Genomic DNA, 23,241 nt, shown 5'->3' with positions numbered 1-23,241 from the left:
CAGGTATCTAAAGTGCTACTGTTCTTGTTTCCCCCTACTCCGTTATGGTGGAAAGCAGTGTGCATACTTCATTGATAAACAAAGGCAGTTCGCTACTAGGCTACTACAACTGGGTGATTGTTAAATGTAATGCCACATTTCATCACGAAGTGGGCAGTCCTACTTCCTACCTGCAGTTTGTGCTTTTAACGTGATGCAAAAATGTGAGAGGGAAGACTTAAAAGTCTGAGGGAAAGTCTACAACATTCACAGTTCACATGTTCAAATACTTTTGTGTAGACTATCAAACTTAGTGCTCAGTCGATTCTGGTTGTAAAGTATAGCTTTCCGTAGACTTCCTAATAAATGTTTCAAAAGTAGGTAAATTGGTCAAAATATACGTTAAGTCCTGTTAAATTGAGTGAAACCGTGTTCGAATTCTGTCGATTTATTATGGAAATCACGTTTTAACCATTTTCTGGTAGAAAATCCCCAATGGATAGTTGCAGTGTTAGAAAGCATAGTGGGTGTCAATATAAAGTGACGGCCATATTTGCCGGTGCCGCTGTTGTAAACAAAAAGTGAGAGACAGACGCTTCACTGAATTTCGGGTCATTTTTATTTCTTTAATTTACAATGTCTTTGGGAATGTCTTATAAACCCAATGTCCATCAGCACATTCCAGGAACTTCTGGGAACCAGGGTAAGGAAAAAATATGGGGAAAAATCAAAGTATCCATCCGTTAAATCGAGTGTTAAATTCGGGGTCTCGGAGAATACCTGGAGAAAGACCGTGTCTGTAGTTTTTGTCCAGTTATATATATAGGGTCAGATCCTGGGAGCTAGGCTAATTCATATCCGCCATTATTACTAATGTAAAAGAGCGCCATCCGCGTTATCAGTCGGCGAGGAAAAAGGTAGGAATGAGAAATTAGTACGTTTCCTAATCTGTGCATTGTCCGTCGTCCGGTGTCCTAATCCAACCGGGTGGGAGCCGTTACATGGTGACAAAAATGTATCACTTTGTCTTCTTGAGTCAGCCTTGTTCCGTTTCCTCCATGATGCTCCTCGTACGGAGCTGCTGATTGATCTGCCACTGAATTTTTTTATGACTCTTCGAGGACATCTCGCGTTAGACGACGCTTATTGCAATTGCAAAAAGCCTCCCTGCAACCTACTGCCGGGTGGGTTAGCAGCAGGGGTGAGCCCACCTACACTCCGCTTACACACCTTTTTACTTACAGAATAGAGTTTACACACTTTTTTATGATTTAAAGTGAATAGTGCGTATCATATGGAGTTGTATCTGATGTAAGTTAAATGAGGATATAGGGTCTTTAAAGAGAACAAAAGCATAGATTAATGTTTTTTTTTCTGAAACTATAAGTGATTATTATTAATTGTGTATATTGGTGGTTGTTGGCCTTATAATGATCACCAACTGGAGGTCAGAGTTTACCCTCCTTTTTATTTATCACTTCATTACTTCATTACTACTCCACCTTTTTATTTGCGGAATAGTGTTTACTCACCTTTTCAAGCTGACATAAATCTTTACGATGTAAAATTCATAGCATACATCCGGGTAGGTAGTATCAAACAGATATAACTTATATGAGGATGGGTGAATAAGAATCTTTATTTATCAAGTACTTATCAAAACATTTTTGTTCATGGGAAACCGTCAACAAAAATGTAAACAATTTAAAAGAAATAAAAAAGAGCAAGACTACCCAGGGGTTGACCCGGGTTAGGGTAAGAGGTAAAGGGTGGATAGGGTCTTTTAAGGGGGAAAAAAAGGAAAAATATAATAGATTTTTGTTGCTATTGGTGGTTGTTTGCCTTATGATGATCAGTGACTGTGGTTATAGTTTGCCCACTTTTCTATTTAGTTTCATGTAATTCTTTGACATTGACATGGACATGGACATGGCTTCTCAGTTTTTTCAGTTTATTGATTTCATGTTGTATTTTGTGTTCTGTCTCAGTAGTTGGAAGTCTCCAGTCTCCCTCAGCAGCTAACTTGGCCACGTTACAGTCCTACAGGCCCCTTGTGAGCGACTATGGACCGCCATCTTTGGGATTCTCACAGGTAATTACCATTAGGACGCCAGCGCCTAGCGGTCACACACTTTTTGTCCAGCCTCTTCCTAATGAAAGAAATGTTTGGTAGTAATTCTTAGCAAATTAGTTACTGTATTTGGTAAAAAACAATCTCCCTCTTTAGCTCTTATTGTGTTTTTTTTTCCTCACTCTCACTCCTACATAGTTATTCTATAATTGCTTACTTTTGCTCTCCATATTTAGGCTTGTTTGCCATTTTTGTTGAGGAATTGAAGCTTATTCTGCTTTTGTCCTCACTGCAAGATGCTCTGGATAAGAGCGCCATCTAAATGCCAAAGAAGTAAATGTCAAGTGTTTTGAAGTTGTCTGTTGCTGTAACTCCAGGGCTCCACTGGCAGCCAAGTGCCTCAGAGCAAATATGCAGAGCTGCTGGCCATCATCGAGGAGCTAGGCAAGGAGATCAGGCCCACATATGCTGGAAGTAAGAGTGCCATGGAGAGACTGAAACGAGGTACTTCCAGCCTTCACTTCATTACATGCACAACAACTCACATGCAGTACATAAGCTAGTGGTACATAGTGCATTTTTAAGTTTTTCTTTACACTGTCATTGTGTAAGCAATTTACATTGTCTATAGTTGCTTTAAGTGGCCACATTAATCATGATGCAATTGAAATTTGTTGAATGAAAAATGTGAATTTTGACTCTCTCTTTAAAGGAATAATTCATGCCAGGGGGTTGGTGCGTGAATGCTTGGCTGAGACGGAGCGGAACGCAAGGTCCTAGCTACGAAGACATATTCCTCTCTGCAAGAAGAACTAACAGTGTACGTCTCATTAGTGGAAAAAAAAAAAAAAATAACTGTTGCATGGTATTTCCTTGGAGAGGAGGAAGTAAATGAACAAGGGATGGCAAAAAAAAACCTCTAGAAAAAATGACAATAACATAATTGTATCATGACTCCTGAGGGTTCTGGAGGATCATTTTAATCATGTGTGGATTATTGGAATACAAATGAGAGGATATCGTATGTTTTTTTATGCTCCACTTTGGGGTCTTAGTTTTGACTTCATATTTAAAACATTGATTTATGCATGCGAATGGGCCCATGATAGCCCATGGGTTAACTGTAGACACTGCATGGCTTGTACAGGGCTAGACTAGAAGGAGAAGAACTCTTTTTGATAGAATTTGGTCTGTTTTTCAGACCCTTATAACACACATGGGGTGAGTGAGTAAAGGACAGAGATGTGCCAAATGCATTGGTTCGTTCTTGTTGAGGTTGGTTTTGGTATAAAAAAGGAAAATGCTGTTACTTGCATCTTTGTATGTATTTATTACTCAGTGTAATAAATTGTATTTTCAATATAGTTGTCATCGTGTGATTAATGTAATTCTATGCCCATATAAAACATTCTGTTATTCAAGCGGTAGCATCATAAGCACTACCTGTAAGTCAAAATAGGATGTGGGGAAGACTGCAGGGACTTTGCCTCCTGCTCAGCAGGGCGTGGATGATGTGACCGCTAATGTCTACAACAGCACCCTCTACAAAAAAGATGCTTGCAGAGGTCAATGATAACTTAAAATGGGCTGGAGTGAAGGTAAAGCCAGTATTTGTCAACTCATCTATTAACTCATATAGCAAGAATTGTACATCACCACTTTAATCATGAAGTTAAGGATTCATAGTCAGGGCTTAAATCAGGCCATAACAGGCTCAAAATATGAAAATCCATTTACATACTTTAGTTCATGAATGTTGGTACAATGCAGTCTCTGAACTGCCCAGCAGTCTATTTCCAACTAGCAGGGTCAATTGTCCTGTTAGTCTGATTCTGAACTGCTGCATGGTTCATTAGTATCAAAAGATGATATGTGGGATATAATGTAAGCTGCACTGTAGGTGCACCAGTGTAGTGTATCAGATGACTGTGGGTCTGCTGGGTGCTGAGTGTAGAGAATGGTTATGCTGGGTTATGGGTTATGCTAGACATTAATTTTGGAACTTCTGGCGGTGTCATGGACTTAAACATTTCAAACAAAAATGTGAGATGTCCACTTCATAATCCCAATGACAATACCTACTCTCCCCACCGCCCTTAACCACATATATTCAAGCCAAGTTTCTATGTAATCACCAACCGTAGTTCAGTAGCACATGGGAAAGTTGCATCTGACCCTACGTAAGTGCTAGTTCAATATGAATGGATTGTACTGTAACACAAGTTGTGTTTGTCAGCTCGTCCTGTCTCCAAAGAGAGGTGTACGCCTCTTTCCCCGAGCAGCCAGTTGAAACACAGAGCGAGAGTGAAGTCCAATCAGAGGTCTGTGTTTTGTTTTCGCATTTGGACCAATAGAGATACTAGCTATGAACGTTACAGCAGCCAGCGATCACTGCAGTGCAGTAGCCAACCAGCAACCAGCTAGCCAGCTTGTCTACTCATAGGGAAATATGGATGAGGTGATGTTACAAGTTAACGGGTAGGTTAAGTATTATTCTGTCTGTCAGATGTATCTGCGCCACTGTGCCTTCAGCGAAACACTGTGTTTGGTCGTTGGCTATGCATTTTATCACTGCACCCGCGCTGGCCATCCTGCCTACGTTGTGCTTACAAACCTGTAATAAGCCAACTTAGCCAACTTAGCTAGCTAGCTAACTGAATTGCTTGTCAATGGTAGATGTAACGTTAGCTATGCTCGTTAGCTAGATAACTTAGTGCAACTGACCAAAGCACCCGCGGAGTTGACAGGGAACTTTGACAGGCTGCCTGCAGCAGCAGTGACGTTGGCTAACACTGTAACTGAAGCAGCTAATGTAGCTAGCGTTAACTTGTCCAAGCCGTTGCATGGCTAATGCTATCTGTCTGTGTTGTGCTGATGTATTGCTTGCTGAGTGTCAAAGTTGATTAGCTATTCAATCAAATCTAGCTAGTTCAGACAGGCTCACACACTTAGGTTAGCAGGAAATACGGGTGCACTGTCATTGCTATGACAGGCAAGGTTGGTAGATAAGTTTGCTTGATGCGTAACACTACATTAGTAGTTTAAACATGTTTCATTCATGATTGATTTTGTTGTTGGAAGTAGATGCTAGATGCTAAAATATTGCGCGGATTGGCTAGCGATGTAGTAAACACCAGGGTCCTGTATTAGCTGGCTCATTATAATGTTTTTCCCCTCATTGTTGTGACGGTTGATCAACACTTGATTATCATGTTAGCCTGGAGTCCATATTTCCACACCTGACAGGACAACCTACAGCAGCAACATAGAGAGTTGTGTCAGTGGACAAGAAGTGTAATAAAAAGCTTTAACAGTCCCTGCCTTTTTGCTTCTTGTTTCCAATCTCTTGGTCCACAGTTGTCAGACTGACCCCCTCTGCATGGGCCCATAACCATGTCCACAGATGACAGTATCTCTGAGGATGTGTCCAGCTCGGGGGCTTTGAGCCACTGCCATGTCAGTGCTGATGGGGATGGGGGCAAGGAGAGTGAGACCTCATTGGTGTCCTCTGAGGGGACATCAGCCTCGGGGCTGGCTGTGCCAGACGACAGACACATCCGAACCTCCCAGACAACAGGAGGCACTGTGGAGAGCAGGCCAATGGACATCACACCAGCATGCAACAAGATCAGGTGCAGTATATAAAATTTAGAGAGAGTCGTCCCCATCTGCATGATAGACCCATTTGGTCTTACAAGGTAATTCAGTGGAATTCAGAAGAAAATCTAGAAATCTACAGCAATCTAATACTATTGGAATATATTGTAAGATTTTGTATTAATTGCTAATACACAACACTAATGAATCATGGGAGATACACTATGAAGGGGTGCCCAATCTTGTTTTGGGGCAGAAAATGTATTTTCTTCACATAAGGCCCAGAGATGCTACTTAATCCTTGCGAAGAAAAACATTCAAAATTCATTCATACTTCTATGCCATGAATTTTGAGCATAGGCTTTTAATATTTTTGAAGAATAGATGTGATTATGGTGCTATCCAGACTTTTGCAAATGTGAACATGCCTTCAAGGACTGTTATATGTGTCTGCATCATAATCTGCCATATTTGGCCACCCTAACTCTGTGCCATTCTGGTGTCTCCGATTGTATTTTTTTCCAATTACAGTTCTTCTTGTGTTAAAATATTTTTGCCACCATTTTCAACCCAGAATACTGTGCTGCTATTTCTTCATCTGTAATCATGGCTGGAGAACCATGTATACAGTTGTATATTATCATACTTAGGTACAGTATATGACTATGTTGTAGGAGTCTGTGTCTGAGCACAGATGAAGCATTTGAGCAAGGGAAGAACCTCCCCTTCATCAACCCCAGCTCCCTGGAGACCCTGAGGGCCCTGGTGCAGGAAATCCAGAGCAGCGGAGAGACGGACCCTGAGATCTGGAAGGACTGTGAGGTGAGAAAGTGTCAGAGCACCAGAAATGCAACCATTATTGTAGATTGTGCATGTGAGATTGTATGTGCATGCTTGTGACATTGAAGGTTATGTTGGGGTTAGCTGCTGTGGCAATTGTTCTTATGCATTGTATTTGGCAGCTGGCAGCCTCATTTCTGAGCTGTCACTTTTGGTTTTTATGTGGATCACAGCTGACAACAGGACTTACACGCACGTGCATGCACACACACACACACACACACACACAGAGAAGCGCGCACACGCACACCCCCACACCCCACACAGCACACATAACACCACACTCCAGCTGATCTTTTCAGACACAGGATGTGATTTGCAGGGAAGGGACAACTGTGATGTGCTACATCACCTCGTTCAGAAAGGCACCACACTGCATAGTTTGCAAGCCTTGAGGCCTCGTTTACATACCTAGAGAAAAACACACTCCTCTCTGGCTATTAACATGACATAATTTGGGAAATTAATATATACTACCAATAGGGAAGTATTGTTTCTCTGTATATCACCCCTCTCTCTCTCTCTTCAGGGAGTGTTTATCACTTCACAGTGGTGCACAGCTGCCCCCCCCCCCCCCCCAAACACACACACACACACACACATACACACACAAGGGTCCCCACAGGCCTTGAAGTTTGTGGATTTGAGAATAATAAAAGACTGCCTTCAATTTTTTGAAAATTAATTTATGGCCTTGAAAGTACTTTTTTTTTTTTTTTTATTAAAATATTGCACCCAAATTCATCAGTGTGCCTCAGCTCTAGCACTAGGATCAACATTTCACATCCCGAGAACATATTGTGATATTTGTGTTGATATGGTATCAGTTTTAAATGAATGATTTCATCAGGATTTATTGATTTATTGAGTATAAAACGAGGCCTCTATGTCACCAATGTCATGCCTTACCAGACATGCCAATTTTGAGTCGAAAGTGATTGATGTCCAAGTGATTGTGGGAACCCTGACACACACACACACACACACACACACACACACACACACACACACACACACACACACACACACACATATGCTAGAAAATGCAGGGAAAGAATAAACCTTTATGCTTAATTAAGTAATTATTATGTAGCTACATGTATATTGCAGTGGAGATCAGTTGAAATGTTGGCCAAAACTTTTTTTTTTCTCCAACAGGGGCGATGGTTGCATCTGTTTCAGCTGGTTGAGAAGCAATACCAAGAGCAAATACTTGCTCAACAAGAACAATACCAGTGCCAAATACAGGTGAGGCGGGATTTCACTTATCATGTGAGTTGGTTTACAATATTCATGTGTACAATGAGACCATGACACGCTTGTTTTTTCAGTTGATTCAGGATGAAATTAAAGCCCTGGTCCAACTCCAGAACCGCCAGAGCAGTGGCCAGCCACACACAGAGTTCTCCCCAACCCCTGTCACCACCACCACTACCACAAAGGACTATATTTTGCCCTTCATCTCCAATGAATGCACAAGCCCCAAAAATGTGCCCAGTGAGACTGACAGCCTGGCAGCTCCTGCCCATACCCCTTTTAGCTCCCCTTCACCTCCGTTCCATAGATCAGACATCGTCAACCCGGGGGAGACCATTGAGGAGCGGGCGACCACAGGGCTGAGCAGCGGCTATGGGACTCTGTCTGCCTGGGAAACAGGTGTGGGACCTACCGGGTCTCCAGGGGAAGTGGAGGAGGCTAGCCAAGGGAAGGAGAAGCATCAGTGGTCCTCTATCCTCCAGGAAGACACAGAGACAACTGTGACTAGGTGCCAGCAGACCTTGTCTAATGAGATGACTCCTGGACTGCAGGCACGCTGCCCATTGCCCTGCCAGCACAGAACCTCTGGGTAAGTACTGGAGGTGTTCATAGGACCGTTGTCATAACCACAACTGAATGTTTTTTTATGATTGTTTTATGATTTTATGACATGTCCTGTTGGCAGCACCAACCAGCCTTTGACCTCCTGGGCCCAGAGGCAGAAACTTAGACCCAAGAAGAGCAAGGCAGGACAAACTTCGTCCCAGGTCCTGGAGTACCAGGAGCTACCACTCAGCCCCAGGGCAACCCCCAGACACAGCCCCCTGGAGTACACAGACTCCCAGGACCAGGTATATCTCCCCACAGCACAGCTGCTCCTTTCAGAGAGATAAGATTTTGCATTGGTAATAAGAAAAAAAAATCACTCTGTATCTTATCACTGCCCTGCATCTGTAGTGTTTCCGTTTAGATCCCCTGCATATGTATGTTGTGGTTGTCGTGATTACATTCCTGCTGTTGAGTCTCATCCACTCATCTGTATTGGGTTTCAGCATCGACCGGCTGGGCCCTCCTCCAACTCATTTTCCCTGAGGAGGAGTGACAGCTTGGTGTCTGAGGCATCAGGTAACAACACACTGACTCAAACACAAACACAGACCGACAAGGCTTGGGCAATATGAACCACTGACAATAAAGCTTTGGTAAAATAAACTATATAGGATATTACTATATGACTTGAAAAGACGAACAGGGAATATTGCCATTACCACTGGTGACCATAAGATGGCGTTGTTGCACATTTGTTCCACTGTTGTACCACAGTGGAACACTATTATGAGAAAACCGAATGGTTTGGATGTGAATTCTTTGTAAATGTTGTATGTGAGACTTTATTTTCTCAAAGTTTGCACATTGCTTTGTCCATGTTTGCTGCTTATACTTCATTGTTGGGTTTGAGCCCAGAAAAGGCCAAATAGGCACAATTGCATTTTTGTTTTGAACAATATTACTCCACCATATGGCACATGAGTGTAAGTACACTAGAACTTACAACAGGGGTTCTCACTAACTTTTGGATGGGAGACACTTTGGTCATAGTAAGTAATTGTTCAAGCAGCACACAATTGTCCGGTCCAGTCTACGGGAGGAATAATTTCCCATATCCCATCATTTATTTCATACCGTATTTCTTCCCTCTCATTGCTTATTCCTCTCAGTTTTAATCAGACACGCACCAGAGTGAGAATTAATACATTGGCAGCCCTATGGATTTTGTTGCTATGCTAGACGGATTTTCAACGCATCATTAACTGACACCGATACAGACTTCTAGAGAGCGTTGCCAACTGCACTTGGTAATCTATTCATTTGGGTAGTCGCATGCAGCTCTGTGAGATGCTCAGTGAGGACCAGAGATTTATGTAGTGGGCTCTCTCACGCACTCATACAACACACACAGGCTGTCATCCGACCTAACATATGAAGAGTATGGTTCTTGAATAAGGTTTTTTTTCAAATGGTTATAGAAAAGTGTCAAGTAGAAGAACAATTATGTGAGATTTCCACTCCTCTCCCTGTCTTAGGCCTGACGTATTGGCGTCTGAACGAGACTGATCTGTATCGCCCCCTGCCGGACAGCTTTGACAGTGGCGCCTACCTCCTCCTGCAAGAGGCCTCCATGAGTCTTGTAGGTTAAACTAGTTCAGTACGAGTGGGACACAGTTGTCTGATGAAAGGGATATTTTATGGGTATCACGTCTGCCTCATTAGTAGTGAAAGTGTCTGACCATGTCATGCAGGGCGGGAAACTAACTGTCACGTGCACCTGCCACAGTGGCTGCTGAATTCCAAAATTCACCACCCACTTTAACTATTTTACCAGTGAGAAATGTTTTTTTTAGAATAGGAAAGGATGTATAAACTATGGTTTGTTTGTAGAGTAGACTAACTTATCAGCTCCAGTCAGAAACTACCAGGATTTTGGTGGTGATCGATGTTAATTTCCCAAGAAAATGTTCTGTCTCTGTCCCCTGTAGACTCCGCCTCCGGAGCCCCGGCTGTCTCTGAGAGAGATCTATCAGAACAAGCAGAAAACAGACACTAAACGCACAGACTGGGAAGGCTCCCACACATCCAGTCCTTTGTCACCACAGGTATGTGTGGCGCATGACGCACACAGTGATGGTCTCTTTGATCCTTGGCTGAGCGTCTAACCCATACTCTCCCTTTCTGTGCTTCAGGTGTTGACCTTGGACCCGACCGTTCACGTGCGCCAGTCGGACCATACCTCCGGCTTCACGTCGCCCTCCCACTTCAGCAGCCCGTCGTTCCCCACCCAGCCCCACCTGTACCCCCGAGTAGGGACCCCCGTCACCCCCGACAGCATGGCCGAGTGCAGCGGCAACCCCGGAGACACGGACTGTACCTCCAACACCTCCAGCGCTTCGGCCGCCGCGCCGTCCCCGGCTAATGTGCCGAGCTCCTGGGGAAACCCGTCCCAGGCCATCCTCTCTACCTCCCAGGATGCGACCCAGCCCGGCCCCCTCACGACCAGCCAGCAACGCAGAGCCAGTGCCCCTTTAGCCAGTGAGGAGGAGGGCAGTCACACCCACACCAGCACCCTGAAGCTGTGCTCAGCCTCTGGTGCCTCGCAGGCGCCTGCGGTCAGTCCGCGCATAGAGAGAGCTTCATCATTAGAGGATCCTGTTGTCCTGTCTCTGTGAGTGTAACATACTTAGCCTCTCACTTATTCCCATAAGTACACATTGCGGCGTATTTCTCTTTTCGCAAAGTTTCTCATCCTCTCTAATCATTTCCGTCCATCTCTCCTTTTTCTTTTTTTCCCCCTGTTCTCCTCAGGCTAAGGCAGAACCTGAGAGAGAAGCACTCCAGACATGTGGCTGATCTGAAAGCTTATTATGAGTCTGAGATCCAAGTCCTGCGGGACAAGCTCAACCTCAGAGATCTGCCCCAGGATTTGGAGAAGAGCAACCAGGCCCTCAGAGAGAGGTGTGTGTGTGTGTGTGTGTGTGTGCATTTACATTATAGTGCAGCTTTTGAAGCATTTGTGTTTCTTTACACAAGTCAGTTTATTTTGTGTTTCACCCTATGCTGCACTGTATTTTTTGTTCATTTACAGGTGCAGGCATCTAGAGAGAGCTCTGGCTGAAGCTACCAGTCGTGTCCAAGAGCTGGAGGCCAAAAACAGCTCACTGGAGAAAAAACTGGTATCATTCCTCCCATTCCTTTCACACTATATGCCCATACACTCCATTAGAGATTGAATTGCGGTACCGTGTCTACTAAATTCAAGGGTGATCAGTGCTTTGCTGTTCTAATGAAATCTCTGTCCTACAGTACTGTTGTTTCAGGGTGGAGTACATTAATGACTCTGTACTCAATGTCCATGTCCTGAGTCAGCGAACCAGCCAAAAATGACCAAAAAGCCATTTTAGTAATGTCTTTTCTCCTGGCTAGTTTTCTAATTAGTCCAATGGGAATGCTTGCATGCACTAATTAAGGGATCCCATGTCGCACAAGGCGTGGTGGCGATGGGGGAATGTGTTTGACCTGTACACTATGTCAGGACCTAAAAATAGCAGTCTGCATCAAGGGTCATGTTGTTGAATTATAAATGAAAAAAGTCACGTCTCACTGCATTGTGGGCAGCTTTTTGCTGTACCACCTCATCACCTCGTGGTATTTTCCAGTTTCCACTCACTCTAATAAATTATTAGAAACATCCTGACACGATAAGGGACATTAATTATGTTGGATACAGATTTGTCTAATACATTTTTGAAATTCAATATATTGTAGTGCTCCACACTCAAAACACAATACTACACACTCTCCGCACAATAGTAATGTAGGAAGAAGAGTCCGTCCTACAACTGTAATCAGCTGAAATGTAAAATTCTATTTCGGAATTCCTAAACAAAATTGGCAAATGTTAATTTATTGCCATACATTTGCTATTCTGAAATTGGGGAGACCGACTGCGACAACAGCCATTGTTCTAACATGTTTTAACATCTAAGAAAATGAACACAATCAATATCAACTGTCATCCCAATCCTTTTGGCGTTCCCTTTATAAACACATCTGTGAGAATAACCTTGATGCGACGTTTCATTGTCAGGCGGAATGGCCCGAGCGCTACGCGGTAGCGGGCGCCACTGTGAAAACCCTGCAGCAGCGACTGGAGGAAAGCAAACGTTCAGGCAAAGAGAAGGACGCCATGGCGGCGCGCTTGAAGACCCGCGTACGGCAGCTAGAGGAGGCCGTGCAGAACGCCTGCAGGGACGCAGACGAGAAGGAGGCCAGGAGGGAGAGGGAGTACAAGATGCTCCAGGATGTGAGTCTCAGTGGTGCTGTGGGATGGGGAGCAGAGTCTTTTCTGAGAATATGTTAGAATGTACAGAGTAATGCTTGAAAATCATCTGATCATTAACTTCTAAACTTGCCCTCTTCGCTGGAACCCTGATGATACTAACATTCATTTGCATTTTGTACTAAATCGTTTTCCAAGCATAACACTAAATGTTGTTGATGTACTCTACAGTTCAATTGGTCCATAGATCTAAATACCATAATATGTGGACATATTTGGTAGATCTGAATTTTAGTTGTACCTTAAAATTGCTTTCCCTATCTGGGGGTTCCTTAGCTGGTGTATTTAGGGGACCATGAAATATTCAGTTTTTCTCTAACCCGGGGGTTTATTTTGCACTCGGGGAGCTGTGTGAGAGTTTCTCCCTCTTTCACATTCATGACTGAGATCTCTTCGTTGTTCTGCTTCCTCAGCTGCTTGGAGAGTATGACTCTCTGAGGAAAGAGCACGAGGGAGTGAAGGTAATTTTTCTCTCACTCCATTATATATTCAATTTTGCTCGGATGGTTGATTATTTGATTATCGTTGGGATGTATGGTTAATAACAGCTGTAAAAGACAAAATGAATTATCCATGTGTGCATTTTGCACTATCTACCCCAGCCTCAGGAAATTAATAACAATTTTGTGTCAACAGGACAACCTGGTGTCAACAGAGAACAAGCTTGTCGATGCCAATGAGCAGATATCTGAACTAAAGAGGTGGGTGGATTGGTTGTCCTTAAAGTCAAATGAGAGTCTGCTTTCTCTGATGGATTTCACAAATTTTTCAGATTTCAGACCATATAGGCCAACCATAACAACCTTTTCAAGGCTTAACTAAATAGGAGCTCTCATAGCTACATCGCACATATAGCCAAGCCAGTGTGGTTAGTATTGGCCTGTTTGAGGACATGAATACATTGTATAAGTGAGTGGTAAAATTCTTGCATCAAAATCTTGTATCAAAATCAGCTTCCTCCTGTCTCAATTGCAACGTCGTGCTAATTCAGTGGTATTCAATCATATGGGCGACTTTACACACATGACGACAATGCAGCTATAGAACATTCAGTTAGCTATTTTTTGTTTTGTTTTTTAGGCAGTTGAAAAGTTGTATTAAATGCTATGATAGAGTTCCATGACTGCCTTGTATGTAATGTGTGGTCTTATGTCCATATAAAAAGCATCTAAAAAGTATGAGAATTCAATTACATTCCGGTTTTGAAATATGGTGGCTGGTTCTCCCTCGTAAACACTGGTTTAAGAACAAAATCCAAGCCCATTGTTTTATGTACACCTTCATAGTGTTAGGGCAGGAACCAATAATCACGCTATCGCTGAGGGAATCGTTTGACTGTGTTCACTTGAATGTCTAGGCTCGAGCAGGTCTAGTGGTAATACTTACAAATAATACTGAAAGCCAACAACGGCCTATAAACCATTTTGTCCCTCCGAGTTATGGTATTTGCAACAAGAGCTTAGCAGAGACTTGATGGCCATAGCCATAGCCTGGGTATTGGCTCCAGCCCTATCACTATCAAGCTGCATCAGATTGTCCCTGGCTGGCTCCAACAATTTGTTAAAGAGCTTCAGGGGAGAGGGGTAGACAGTCGGGAGACGAAGAACAAAGGATTACACCATAGAGCGTAATTGTGGTCTCTATGGTGTTGAAAACAGATACAGTCGTAGCATTGGCTGACACTGCATGGCAACTGTCCCTTGCAGTTTCAGTTCTGTCTGCAAATTTAGGCTGATGGAGGGAGTGCATGGACTGATTGATCAGTACTTCTAGGGAAGTCTGTCAAGTCAGCTGAGCGAAATCCAGCAACAGATTGCCAACCAGAGCTTGCGATGCGTCAGTATCCGTGCCACTGTGGGGCCTTAGCACTGAAACAAAAGATCTGGATGATAGGTAGATCAGGCAGCCGAGGAAAAGATCAGTGAGCAGAGACCGAGAGGTAAATGGCCTAGAACTATGAAAAAGAGGGAATGGGAATCCGTTAACAGTTGACATTAAACTCAATAAAATGGGGGAAATTATCTATGACTAAGGAGTAGAAAGGTTTGGCGATGGAAAAAACAGAGAAGGAAGAACCAAAGAAGTCTAGACAAAATTGAAATTGAGCAACTTGTGCAGTGGAGGGAGAAGGTCAAAAAGCAGTGGAGCAAGGCTCCAGATAATGAGATGATGATGATGATAAAGAAGGTACTACAACCTACAAGTTAACTTTGTAGAATTGATAGATTGATAGCATTGAGGAAGTCAGAGACTCTTAGGAACAAAAAAAAAAAAGAAAGGCCAAGCTAGGACATCATTTCATAAGGATTTCTTTAAGTTTCCAAATTGCCAAATCCCTCTTGCCCAAGGAGAGAGCAGCAGTCTGAAAGTAACATGAGCAAACAGGAGATAGAAAATCACCCAGAACAGACACACACAGATCGGGAAAGGCATACGAGATTAGGCTTCTTGCAGTTATGGTTTGTAGAGTAATGGCTCGCAACTCTTGTTGAATGCTCCCAACAAATTTACGTCACCTGACGAAGGTCCCATTTGGATCGAAACGTTGTCTATGTAACTAAATAAATCTGTTGGGAGCATTCAACAAGAGTTGCGAGCCATTACTCTACAAACCATATGCCTGTGATACACACAGTTTGGCTCAGCACCAAAGAAGTGGGATGTGCGTAAGGACATCCCCCAAGCTTCTTCGAGTTATCCAATCGGTCGAAGAGCCAGAACACCAAATATATGTTAAACCACTACAATGGAAAGGGGTGTAAAATGCAGTAAGAAATGCAAAAACATCATCAGCTCCAGGGCCTAATTGTTCCCAAATCTTTTGGAATTTAAATTCCACAAGAGAACAATTGTTGAGAAATGGGTCAATTCTGGCTTATGTTACTCCTCTGTGTAGAGGGAAAGGTTTGGTTTGAGCACAGAGGTTGACATGTTACTTGGAAAGGAACCAGCTAAATGACAAATCAGTGCAAACAGCAAGAATACCAGGCTTCACAGAGTATTTAGAGCAACTCATGATTTGGCATCAAGTTCAATTGGCAAAACATCTGAAGCTAGATCTCATCTCTTTGTTTGTTGTATATCCAGATCTGGAAAATACATTTGGTGCCACACAGCCCTTTGTGACTAATAGGCTAAATTGACAATTGCCTAATTGAAACTGGACATTACGGGAAGAAATGTAGCACCTACTGTAGCAACTGGGCAGAAACGGACCTCTAAAGAGGCTGTTCTGAAAGCACAATTGGCACTTAAACACAGGGATATTGTAAGGTGAGTGCAGTAGGGTCACGGAGGCCTTGGTCTTGGCACAGCAAACCTGCATGGAACAAAGCTATAGTCAGTAGTCGAGCAAATACATTGAAAGGAGGAAGTGGCAAGTTGTGAGACAATCCAGTAGGACAAATTGGCTTCATACACGAAGGTAACAAGTCAAGGAGAGAACTACTGAGTATGTTTCAGCACATACACCATCCCACACACACAGCTCTGCTCCTTCTCCACATGTCCATGTTGTCTAAATTCCACTTGTCCGTCCCCTCAGGGCGAGCTCCAAGCTGGAGTCTCAGGTGAAGCAGCTGGAGCATGAGAACCAGGCCAGGTCCCGTTATGCTTCCCACAGTAACACACAGCCTTCTGGGGCCGGGTAAGCAATAGGACCTTTAATGTACTGCTATCCTGTCGCTCTTAGATATCCGTATATCATAATATTGAGTACTATTGTATCATTATAACGATTGCTGTTGATATTTGTAAAGGATCTTAAATTTCCTCCTGACACGTCCACAGTCTTTTCCACCATCCTGACCTGCTGCTGTCACCCAGCAAATGCAAGACAGAGCCGGACGTCACCCGTCGGAAGTCGCCCTGTCTGCTAACCGACCAGCTAAATGGCGGCAGGAAATCGCCGTTCCCTCAAACTAGCCAATCGAGTCGTCACAGGAGGTCACCGTGTCCACAAACTGATCAGTCAGCTGGGTCTGGAGGCTCTGTGGACAACTCTTCAGTGGGTGGCAGTTGGAGGTAGTGTTTTTTCTTTCCATTGTTGTGGATATAAGCAAAGATGCTGACTATTGGACATTTTGAGTGACTGACTGGCGTCCTGTTACAGATATTCGCCCCCCCCAGAGCGCGAGCAGCTCCAGCTCCAGCCCCAGTCCCAGCGTCAGTCCCAACCCCAAGAGCAGTGCCAACGAGAGCCAGGTAGGAGAGAGGGACCGAGCCCCCTGACACCCGTGATGAGGGCCCTGATAGAGCTGGAGGAGACCAGGGCTACAGAGAGCCGGGCCCCCTGTAAGAACAGCTCCACCACCCACAGTATGACTCACACTCACCCACACTCGCCAACTACCGCTCAGATTTAACCTCCATATTTATTTTCTTTCCTCTTAACTTTTCGCTGACGTGTGCCGGTGCAGGGAAAGGGTGGGGGTCACATAACTCTCAAAACAGTACACCGACATTTTGTCGAAGTTCTTTGGTCAACCTACTGTTAGTCATGTAAATCGGCACAGTTTGAAGTTCATTGCAGTTTATACACTAACACTTCAGTACTGTGCATGATAAGTGTATACCATAGCAGTATACCATAGCATCTTGTCATATGTGAGCACACTGACCTTCTTGCCACTTCAAAGGTTGGTTTCATTCATTCATTCATTCATTCATTCATTCACTCATTCATTTAACCTGGAAGATATTAACTTGTGGTATCCGCAATTTATTTTGGAACCATTTGTGGCAAGCTTCTACTTCATCTGCATCCAAACCAGACTGCCAGTTTACCTTCATATCATGAAACAAACAACTAAACATTCAGCTTTTGAAGTTGCAAGAAGGCCTATTGCCTTTCTTTTAAGATGATGCTGACCGGTAAACAGGCAGTGTGGTAAAGCATTAGTGTAAGCACTGCAGCAAAATGGACTGGACATACAGAGATGAAAATAGTATTCTTCTTGTTGCACAATTGCAAGTAGATCAAAGACCTTATTTGCTATGCTGTTCCTTTAAGCGTTTCTCTTATGTCTTTTTGTGTGAATTTTAGTGTACAACACACAAATGTTATTGCATTGGACTTGATATGACCGTGTCTGTACGGGCGGTTCCTCTATGCAGGGGTCGGCAGTCAGAGGGCCACAGTGGGCTTCGTGGAGCGGAGACACAAAGAGCCCATTCAGGAGCGAGTCGGGCTTGACAGCGATGCGGCTCAACCTGGAAGGGGAGCGGCGGGCCCCGAGCGAGGAGGGGCGAGGTGCAGCGCGGGACCAGAGGGAGCTGCGGCTCTGCTGAGGGCCCAGAGGAGTCTCTCTCCAGAGGGCCACAGGTCCTCCTCCCTGCCCCCTCCAGCACATCGTAGCTTACCTCCAGCTACACCCAGTATGTATCTCCATTCTTCTTCCCAATCACTTACAGGCCTAAGCCTCTATTTCTTTGTCAGTACATATGTGTGTAGATAAAAATTAGAGGTTGACCAATTAAGGATGTTTGAATACAAATACCAATTTTTAAACCTCTAACTAAAACAAGACAGGGGTGCAGTATCTTAACTTGATTTCTAACTTTTTGGAATCAGTGAAATACCTCAAGCCCAAAGCTTTCTGGAGACTGCAGTTTTTAGAAAGTGTTTTAATTTGTTTTAATCTATGATTAATTATTCTCTCCTTTCCAGCAAAGAGAGAAACGTTACTCATGCCTCTGTCTGCGAAGTCCAGCCCTAAACGCTGCCCGACTGAGAACTACTCCACTGCTTTTGGCCATATAATGCCAAGACAGCAACACCTGCCCATAAGGTGAGCAATGCACAGTATCTCTTCACAGCCACCGCCTGCGTTCAGGGATGTAGGAGGTTGACATGGCATCTGCAAGATTTCATTATGTACATGATAAAAATCAGCTATTGTCTAGAGGCTCTCTGATTGGCTGCTGATCAAAAGAGGTTTCAGTTTTGTGATCTGTGGTCACAAAGTAAGCTAAAGCAACCGATGAAAAAATAGAAAGTAGATTTGCTCTCAAATGTGCACGCAATGGAAGCCTGTTATTTCATAGGTTCCCTTGGCAACACTGTGTGCCAGCACCAGGCTTTTCATTGAATTTGATAAAAGCAGCTGCAGACAGTGGAGCAGTTAGAGGGGTTAGACAAAAGGGGGATGTAGAAGGATATAAAGTGATGGTCTGAGACAGGAAGAGGAGTAACAGGTGAGCAGCGGAGCAGGCTCCAGGGAGAACAGAGTCAAGTCTGTTGCCAGCTTTGTGAGAAGGTGGAAATGCTTTGGAGAATAAGTAGAATTAAACTTCACCTAAGAGAGCAAGGGGGTGTCCTATCTTCAGGAAAACATGTCCACAACTCTTCTTAGGAAATTGCCTAGCATTATGCTGGGGGAAATGAAGGACAACATGAAGTGTGAGAGAAGAGAATCGATAATTTGCTTTCGGGACTACTGACTGATAGGTCTACAGTCCTCTCTCCACAAAGGCCTGAGTGCAAAGAGATCTAAAGTACTCCATTTGGTGGGAGCTTTTATCAAAAGCGCCTTGCCTTTTTAGTTTGGCTGGCCCCAGTGGGAATCAAGTCTCTTATCTTGGGAGTGTTAATGCCTGGCTCTACCCATTTACATATGCAGTACTATGGACATGTCGCCAGGTAGAAGAGAAGAGAGCAGGGATGGAAGTGAAGAACATGATATGGAAATAAACAGTAGATAAAATAGCCATAAAACAAACCTTGCAGTGCTGTGCCATTGCTCTGTTTTTTGTCAATGTGCTCCCTGGTCTTTGTGCAGCAAGCTCTACTACTGCTGCCATAGAGAAGCTGAGGCCAAAAAGTACTAATGCTAACCATATCAGTCACTAACAGTGTTCAGCTGACTAGATGATGGCATCACAGACGAGGGATTCGCCTTAACTGTGTGACACAAGCCTTTCAACTGCCTGACATTTACCACAAGGTGTCAGCCTGCTACCATTCCTCACACATCAAGACCCCTAGCCTACAGAAAATCATCTCAACTGGGTTTTCAACTTGAAATTTAAGTTAAAATTGAATATAGAACTCAGCAGGAACTCTACTTGAAGAGGTATTATCCCCAAAAAACACATTAAAGGACATTCTACAAAGGAAACTTTAATGTGTCGCAGGGGCAAGAGGTTCAAACCAGAGGCAGTATTATATAAAGGGACTTTGGTTCAAACCCCCTGCACTATACTGGCTCTGAAAATCACATGCTGTGCTACAGGTTTGATGGACTAGAAGACCAGAGGCGCCATTCATGCCACAGCGCCAGTCCCAGGAAGAGACTCCACTTCACAGCACCGGACAGAGAGGACGGTAATATCTTATAGTTCTTCTAGTTAATGTAAAGAGATATGAGGTGTTTGATTGCTCAAATCTGGATGCTAAAGTCTGGTCCTGGTCTTGAAGTGCATTTTAGCTCTGACTGAATTTGTCTTGTTTTCAAGCACCTTTGTGTTCGGTCTTGTACTTACTGGTTTGTAAATAATCTTTAAAAAATATATTGAAAATTACGTTACCTCTGCATTGTTTTCTGCTTAATGTGTTTTATTGTGCTGGGGAAAAAAAACAGTTGAGTATCATTATTGTAACAGCTTCCAGAAATTTTGCACACTATACACTGCTGCAGAAAAACAAATACTTGTGTGATTGTCTGCTCATAAGAGACAAGATACTGACTAGTTAGTTAAACAATCTAAAGCTTAATGAAAGATTGTTGCCCCTCTTCCTCAGACTTCCAGCAGCCGTCCAGCTCTGCGGCCGAGTCCTCCGGTGGCGCGAACCCACCCGAGGGCAACTCCCGGCCGGGCTGGGAGGACCAGGGGGCCTGCAGTGGGCTGGACCCGCGGGACACCGGCGCGGACCCGGCCCCGTTTCTCCTGGACAGACTCCACTCGCTGGCTGATGCTGAGAGGCTGTTTGACGAGCTGACGCAGGAGAAACTGCAGGTGGGCGTCATCTGAAAGACACGCTCGGTTTTTATTATCTCAGTCTTGGGGAATGGAAGCTTGCCATAAATGTTACCAGGGCACTCCTCTGTTTTATCAGCGGCACACTGCTTCATGTGCAAACCCCATATCTCTTGACAGACAGCCCTAAACAGTACAACTCTAATCCCCACCTGACCTCTTATGTAACCTGGGCTTTATTGTTTTTTTTTTTTATACCACTCCAAAATGACTTCTATTTTTAGGGAGTTCACATCCACCACCTCCCACCTCTACCCCTCCCTCTGTCCTGACTCCCCACTTGCACAGTGCACACATACACACACACACACCATACACACACGCACAGTGCATTTCCTAGCTGACTAATCTAATGAGTTCTGTGAAAGTACTTCAGCCGGTCATGTGTTGGTTTTTTCATTTATTTAATTATTTGTGTTAATAAATGATTAACCTGTGTGTGTCTCTCTCTCTCTGTCTCTCTCTCTCTTTGTGTGTGTGTGTGTGGGGCAGATCGAAGCAGCTCTGAGCCGGATGCCAGGAGCGGGCAGCAGAGTGAGCTTGCAGACCAGGTTAGATGAGGTAAGGTCCTTTTTGGAAGCGGCTAACCTCGCAGATCATCTAAATTTCCCCTATTTCGCACATTTTTATTCGGATGAGAAAAGGTGACGGCAAATTGAATTCCTCAGGTGGCCTTAGAGAACCGTCTAGAGAGATTGAACCGTGACCTGGGATCCATCCGCATGACTCTGAAGAGATTCCACGTCCTCCGCTCCTCTGCCAATATATAGCAATGTCTGTCTTTTTTTAGATTATGTTGTAGATACGGCAGTTTAGTGTCTCGGTTTTATACACAGCACTGATTGTCTTTCAGTCTTTTTCTGTACCATACGCCCATCTGTACAAGAAGCCCATGGCATCTTTTTTATACATATTACTTATTACTCGGGGATATTTTTGATATGTTGGACAGATATCACAATTTTTGGAGTATATTTTTAGAAATGCACAGATTTGTAAAGTCATTTACTTTTTTAGTCACAAAATATGAATATCGTATGTTTTACTCGCCATATTCAGGTAAAATTCTGTAGGTTTTTAATCGGCTATGTTTCAGTGTCAATGTGAACGATCCAAAAGACTATCCAGCAGAGACATCCATCCACCTGGAGAATATAGCACTGCCATTTTGGTCTTGTGTTTATGGATATTTTAAGTATTTTTTCATTTTACATGACATCAAATTGTATTTATTTAATGTTTTTATACTTCAGCCTGTTGATTTTGGTGCATTTTTACATGTTTTTCCTTTATATGTCGGTTTTTACCGTTTGCGTTGAATGGCCAAATTACACAACTTGAAGGAAATATTGTGGTTTACTTGAATTAAATTGCCTTTTTCAGTTTTACTTTTTTTTTTTTTTTTACTTATTTTACTGTGTATGTCTACTTCTACTTTTACTTTTTTTGCTTTATATTTCAAATTGAAGGGATTTTGCCACATTACTGGACCCTCCGGATAAGAACCACTTGTAAAATCTAAACCAGCAGCACACATTTTCAACAGACACACACAGTGTACACTTCTCAAACAGTTTGTTTCTCCATGGGCAATGCTTATGCATGGAATTTCTTGCACCGTTTCCTTTTGCCATGCAATTTTCCGAGCTGTTTGCAGTGACCTACCTGACATGAACTTCACTGGAACTATAATATTGTTGTTGTTGCACAATAAACAAAGCTTTTTGATAAGTGAAAGTATTGCTTTTTCTTTTTGCCTTAGGACAGACTAGTTCACTAACAAAAACAGAGCTATAGAAATCCTATAATAAATGTTTAGCAGGCAACATATTCCAGCAAAAGTAAACATATCATACAGATACTACAGGTCAAAACTATATACCACAGAAAATCCTATAATAATACCATAGGATGTAAAAAAAAATCACCTCTAAGTATGAAGTTCAAATTCATCAGAACTCTTTCCTTTTTACAGACAGAACACACAGGACCAAGAATGAAGCTCTACACACAGAAAGCCTCACACATGACACTCAAGTTCAAAACACATGGAAAGCAGTTTCAATTCACCCCTTAATTCATGCAAAATCCCTTTAAAATTAATTAAGGGAGTTATTAATGGAGGAGACCCCATCAAAACCACCTTAAACACCCCTTAATTTCTGACTCTAATTTTCTAATTTAATGTAAAATTCAGGGAGACAGTTACTTTCCATTATGCACAAAAGGCATGAAAAATCTTTTGATTACTAGTGTCTCCACGAATCAGACCATGAATAATCCCATGATACTAACCTTACTTTTTAAGGTATGTTATTAATTGATAATAAATGTTTATATAATGGAGAAAGTAAGGACATTTCAGGGATAAAACTAAGAGGTTTGGTTTCGTAGTGTATAGTGATACCACAGAAGATGAATAAAATACCATAAAGTACAAAACGGTCGCTATAAACTCACTATTGATCACCAGAGATAGGAATATTCTAGTGACTTTCCATAAGGGCGTCATCATCACAATAATAACGCCCCGCATGTACGGGCGCGCGCCGCTGGGAGGCGCTTCTCGCCGGAGCATGTCCTGTCTTCTGATGTAACTGTCAACCTGGCCGGCAGGGTGGCTCAT

The 23,241-nt window shown here is 43.2% G+C and overlaps 2 protein-coding genes across 3 annotated transcripts; both read left to right on the top strand.

Moving 5' to 3' along the window:
• The first annotated feature begins 544 nt into the window (after window positions 1-544).
• On the top strand, window positions 545-3,410 carry LOC139666319 (cyclin-dependent kinase 2-associated protein 1). Of its 2 annotated transcripts, none has more exons than XM_071545501.1 (4): window positions 545-682; window positions 1,968-2,071; window positions 2,428-2,554; window positions 2,763-3,410. In XM_071545501.1, exons 1-4 carry the CDS (start codon window positions 616-618, stop codon window positions 2,828-2,830), a joined length of 366 nt encoding a protein of 121 aa, XP_071401602.1. In that variant the 5' UTR covers window positions 545-615; the 3' UTR covers window positions 2,831-3,410. The 2 variants fall into 2 exon arrangements, with proteins under 2 accessions (XP_071401602.1, XP_071401603.1); XM_071545502.1 differs by having other exon boundaries at window positions 559-682; window positions 1,971-2,071.
• Window positions 3,411-4,451: 1,041 nt separating this feature from the next.
• On the top strand, window positions 4,452-22,318 carry LOC139666317 (M-phase phosphoprotein 9-like). The gene is made up of 24 exons (XM_071545499.1): window positions 4,452-4,528; window positions 5,408-5,682; window positions 6,322-6,469; window positions 7,646-7,735; window positions 7,819-8,333; window positions 8,430-8,595; window positions 8,797-8,869; window positions 9,829-9,932; window positions 10,282-10,398; window positions 10,486-10,964; window positions 11,105-11,254; window positions 11,385-11,472; window positions 12,387-12,602; window positions 13,052-13,099; window positions 13,275-13,339; window positions 16,183-16,284; window positions 16,428-16,661; window positions 16,750-16,931; window positions 17,754-18,014; window positions 18,307-18,427; window positions 19,871-19,962; window positions 20,380-20,594; window positions 21,108-21,176; window positions 21,284-22,318. The coding sequence occupies exons 2-24, from the start codon at window positions 5,444-5,446 to the stop codon at window positions 21,383-21,385; spliced, it is 3,876 nt and encodes a 1,291-aa protein (XP_071401600.1). The 5' UTR covers window positions 4,452-4,528; window positions 5,408-5,443; the 3' UTR covers window positions 21,386-22,318.
• Window positions 22,319-23,241: the final 923 nt, after the last annotated feature.

The sequence above is a fragment of the Centroberyx affinis genome, unplaced genomic scaffold (genome assembly GCF_046629955.1).
Source record: "Centroberyx affinis isolate AG114_WGS23_722 - 3 ecotype Tasmania unplaced genomic scaffold, CSIRO-AGI_Caff_v1 ptg004932l_1, whole genome shotgun sequence".
In the NCBI taxonomy this organism is placed as follows: domain Eukaryota; kingdom Metazoa; phylum Chordata; class Actinopteri; order Beryciformes; family Berycidae; genus Centroberyx; species Centroberyx affinis.
This window is presented reverse-complemented; position numbering and strand designations above follow the sequence as displayed.